At 44.1% G+C, this 4,685-nt stretch overlaps 1 protein-coding gene across 1 annotated transcript; it reads right to left on the reverse strand.

Moving 5' to 3' along the window:
- Positions 1-520: 520 nt before the first annotated feature.
- nkx2.3 (NK2 homeobox 3) lies at positions 521-4,384 on the reverse strand. Its single transcript, XM_060842503.1, has 2 exons — positions 3,845-4,384; positions 521-2,631 (listed from the first exon to the last, which is right to left on the reverse strand). Exons 1-2 carry the CDS (start codon positions 4,173-4,175, stop codon positions 1,997-1,999), a joined length of 966 nt encoding a protein of 321 aa, XP_060698486.1. The 5' UTR covers positions 4,176-4,384; the 3' UTR covers positions 521-1,996.
- Between the last annotated feature and the right edge of the window lie 301 nt (positions 4,385-4,685).

Below are 4,685 nucleotides of genomic sequence, written 5' to 3' on the forward strand. Positions count from 1 at the left end.
TTTGCTGCTATTTGTTCAGAAATTTAAGGCAACGGCTTTTGCCCTGGTGAAACACATTTTATTCCTAAATGACGTCTCATTTCACGAGGGCTTCAAAACGATTAAAATTCAACACATCCGAACAGCATAGCCTCTAATAACCTGCAACTCCATGCATTGTAATTCGGAATAACTTGCCAGTTACTTTTTTTCTCCACCCCCAGTATTTTAGACACAAATGTTTCAAGTTGAGTTACGTTTTGACTGGGAAAGTTTGATGTTCTACTAGTTATCTAATACACCTATATTCAAAAATGCATTATTAATCAAAACGCATTTTCTTTAAAGAGTGACAGTATTTTGCTAATATCTCAGCAATCATTGAAATGTAATTATGCTAATACAGGTACCCATCGAAAATAATACATTCCAAACAAGCAAACCAGGGACAAGTACACGAGGGACTCAATTATGAACATATTGCACCTCAACATTTATTCTTTTTTTTGTTAACTCCACTTCATGTATTTCAGCAGTTTTTTTGTGAATAGCAGAGTATTATACAAGCTGGGGACGGGGGAGGGGGAATCCTTCACGAACAATAAGCTTTGCTATATACATAACTTTATACACGCCACTGAAATGTTAACACTCGCCATTATGGTACAAATTAGAGTGAGAGCTTCTGAGGATTACTCGGTATGTACATGAGAGATTTTTTGGCCAAAGTTCTATTTATGTTTGTTTATTTCTTGCCCCACCTAAAAAAGAGTTCTAGCTCACAGCTAGTGGAATCTTTGCTTTAGCAGTGCTGTCAAATATTTAAATTAAACGTAGACTTCAGATGGAAGATGTTTGAGGCAAATCCCTGATTTTCCAAGTGGGATTTCAAAAACGGAATTCCACGGTGGAAGGGTCAGTTCGAACTAATACTAATATCGAGGAGGGGTAGCTTGGCAGTTACATTAATAATACCGCCACCCCACCTCATTGTGGTTTGAAAATTTGAACTTAGTTTACAACATGTAGAAATAATAGCATTATTTTAAAAAAGGGACTGGTTTCAGCAAAACTGACCCATGAAGATTCGTTAATATATATAGTTTTGTGATGCACTTTACCTGGTCACAAGTTGACTCAACTCCCATAGCAGCATTGACTCTTAGCTGCCTTTTGAAGTGGTTTATTTTAGTCAAACGGCTTCAGTTCATAAAGACTAGGCCACCGCCTTCTCAAGGCAGCACGGGAGGGAGGGGGGGGGGGGGTGGAATTGCTACCCTTAGAAACTTGGGCCCCGTCTCCCAGAATGAGTCAACAGAACGTTTGTAGCAGAACGAAAATGCAACATACTGTGGATGCTGGAAATCGACGATAGAATACAGAGAAAGTTAGTCAACGGGTCTGGGAGGAGAGAGAGAGGCGCAGAGAGAGAGAGAGAGAGAGAGAGAAAGTGACTACTATCAGGAACAGTCTAATCCGCTGGTATCTCCGACGCTTTTCTGAGCTTGCATTGTATTAATTATGCATAGTCTTTTCTCCAACCGTCTTTCTCTTAGAATTATGAGGATTCCTGAAATGTGTGAAACACTCTTTTCCGCTTCTGTTAAAAAAATCCCATACCTACAGTCGAGATAGGACGGTGTCTCTTTTCTCTCTTTCTCTCTCTCTCTGCTGCTCTTCATAATGGCTCTTTTTGGGGATTACTGCCGAACTACACAATTCTGAACAGCAGAATCCGGAGGGCAATCTGTGCTCCAGTCCCTGTCGGACACTATAAATCGAACGACAGGGTGTGAAATCACATGGCTTAACAGAAAATGTACAAAACATAGGGCAATATTTGTCGGAGAGCATCCAAAGGGATCTGAAATGAACCAGGATTGTCTTGGAAGGGAATCATAATAGTGTTTTTTTTTCCTTCAAAATAAGCTTTCCTTGATTTTTTCAAATGACCTACAGTTAAAAAATAGTTCAGAGCAAATGAAGGCAGCCAACAGTTCTGGTCTGTCATGGTTCTTTACCAGGCGCGGATGCCCTGCAGAGTCCCTTGGCATGCGGGCACAGAGGATCCTGGGTGAGACTGCGTCTGTACAGCGCCGTTCACGTTACTGAGGTCCACGTTCATGAAGGCGTTGGACGCCGTGGAAGGCGGCAGCGACGGGATGCTTGTGTAGGTGCAGCTATAGTTAGCGTTGTAGGCCGGGGCGCCGCCGTAGCTGCCGTAGGAGCCGGGGTAGCCGTTATAGGCGTAAGCGTTTGCGCCGACGCTGTAAGGGCTGGTGTAACTCTGGGATCCTGCTATGCACGGCTTGCCGTCTCGCACCAGCACGGGCACCGCCACCCGTCTGGGCGGGGGTGGGTGATGGTGGCCCGCGATCTCCAAAGATTTGTCCTGGCGTTGTCGTTTGCACTTGTAGCGCCTGTTCTGGAACCAGATCTTGACCTGAGTGGAGGTCAGTTTAAGAGTGTTGGCCAGATGCTCTCTCTCGGGAGCAGACAGGTATCTCTGCTGCTTAAACCTCCTCTCCAGTTCAAACACCTGGGCCTGTGAGAAAAGCACACGGGGTTTCCTTCTCTGCTTTTGTTTCGGCCGTTCACCATCCTCTGCTTTAACGTTCTCGCTCTCTGAGCACTTCTTTAGGGAATAGCTTTCTGTAGAAACAATGTTGATCCATTAGTGACACAGTTTGCAACAAGGCGGGCAATTTCCAGCCGTAACCCAAATGTGAATAACTGAGCAATTAACGTTACCCGGTGCATCGGTGTGAATGCTTCTTTCGAGTTGATATTAAACCGGGCAGAGGCAATTGTAACAATATTTGCAAATTTAGCCTCTTATATTAAATTATATTTAAATTAAAGGCGAAAATATCATGTATTTTATCGTGCTGTTTAATCCCACAATAATATGAGGCGCTGACTTAGTGTACTGAAAAATTAAATAGAAGCGCTATGTGTGTAAATTCACAGAGTGTTTCAACATTTGCACCAATCAGTACCTGGTTTCAAGATCTGTCTTGTCTCATACAAGGCTCACCATTTGTCAGTTTAAAAAAATCCTATTAAAATGCCCCGGTTTTACGAACGAATTCGGCAAAAATAATTTTTAACAGGACTTGTTTGAGATGCATGAAACCAGGCAAGCACAGACCAAGCACAATATGGTTTAAATATTTCTTTATCCACCTTGATTAGCAACTCTTTTGCTCAGGTTGTCAGTACTCACCTTATCCGGAGGCCTTAAATAGGATACATGGTTGCGGAGTTCTTTTGAACAGTTCAATCATATTAACAAAGAAGTACGAACACACTGCAGACTGCAAAACAACCTAAACATTGGGGTTACAGTAAAGGGAATGAGAACAATTTACAGCGGAATAATTGATTTAGAGACCCGGGGATAATTGTTCAAAATGTTCAGGGACTGGGTAACCATACTTGGGTTTGTGAATTGAAATGTGGTTCCCGTGTTTTTGGTATAAGAACCATTCATTCTACAGTATTAAATTGCACATTGAAAAAAAAATCTTTCGGGACCTGGAGAATTCATTTTATCTGCGGATCCGTCGAAAATTAATTTTAAAGGTATTTTATTTAATGCTGTAGCGTTCCTTTCGCTTTATAGGAATTATCCGAGGGTTCAATGTTAAGGACCTGAATAAGACGTTCGCGAAATCAATACAAAAGATTCTCCAGGAATTTCTGTTTTTGTTTCAATTTCAAAAATATGACGGAAACAACAAACAACGCCGGCTTTGCAAAACATTTTAAGAATTTAACATAGTTACATTTCAACGCAGCAGATTTTTGCAATATTTTACCACCGGCTCATCTCTTACTAAAATCTAGAATATTAGGTACTTACTCTTGACCTCATCTCGTAGGATCTCTTCATCTAATTTGGTTTCACACGGGCTTCTCAGTCCTGCGTGAACGTAAAGCTCTGGGGAAAGGCTCGGGTCCCCCTGACTGTCTTGTACTGACAGAGAATTCAAAAAGGGAATTTTCTCCTCCCCATCCGAAAAGCTGGAGGCCTCCCCGGCGGCGTGCATGCACGAAGGCGGCGGCGGCGGCTGGAACTGAGACGATAAATCCTGCTGCAAGTGATGGGCCACTTGCTGGCGCGATTGTTGCTCCAGATTCAGAATATCTTTGACCGAGAATGGCGTCGACGTGACCGGGCTTGGAAGCATCATCGGGCAAGACGCGTGGGGAATTAGTTATAAACCCGCCAGTTTAATCTCTCTTTTGCCAAGAAAAGAAAGAGAAAATCCAGCAGGCTTTTCTTCCCCCACCTAAATTGCAACCGAAAAAAAAAGAATTCAAGCTCCCTTTAATTGCACAATTATTTTTCCCTCCCTCTCTTGTAAAACTGACATGCAACTAAAGTGGATTAGGTGGGATTTCTTTTTGCTGCAACCAATAGCTTGCAAACTGCCGAGACTCCGAGTGCAGTTTTGTTGCTGCTCGGCCACCCCAGGGGGATGCGGGTGACGTCACAACGGAGGAGCTCGGGGCGGGCCCCACACGCGTCATTGGCTCCCAGGCACCCGAGATTCAAATAAGGCCGGTGGGATGGGCGGAGCAGGAAGGGGGAGAGCATCCATTGGCTGGACGCGTGTCACGTGCCGCCGCCGGCGCGCGCGCGCGGTCGCTAGCCCCTGGCCATTGGAGGTGGGCGCGTGCCCTTGGCCACAGGAGGTTGG

This window comes from Hemiscyllium ocellatum, chromosome 22, assembly GCF_020745735.1.
Source record: "Hemiscyllium ocellatum isolate sHemOce1 chromosome 22, sHemOce1.pat.X.cur, whole genome shotgun sequence".
NCBI lineage: Eukaryota > Metazoa > Chordata > Chondrichthyes > Orectolobiformes > Hemiscylliidae > Hemiscyllium > Hemiscyllium ocellatum.

What these genes read in the sequence shown, in the direction of transcription:
- nkx2.3 (XM_060842503.1), bottom strand. Translation starts at nt 4,175, where the DNA reads ATGATGCTTCCAAGCCCGGTCACGTCGACGCCATTCTCGGTCAAAGAT. An exon ending in CCTACGAGATGAGGTCAAGA is followed by an intron (nt 2,632 to 3,844) that starts GTAAGTACCTAA and finishes TTGTTTCTACAG; the next exon opens with AAAGCTATTCCCTAAAGAAG.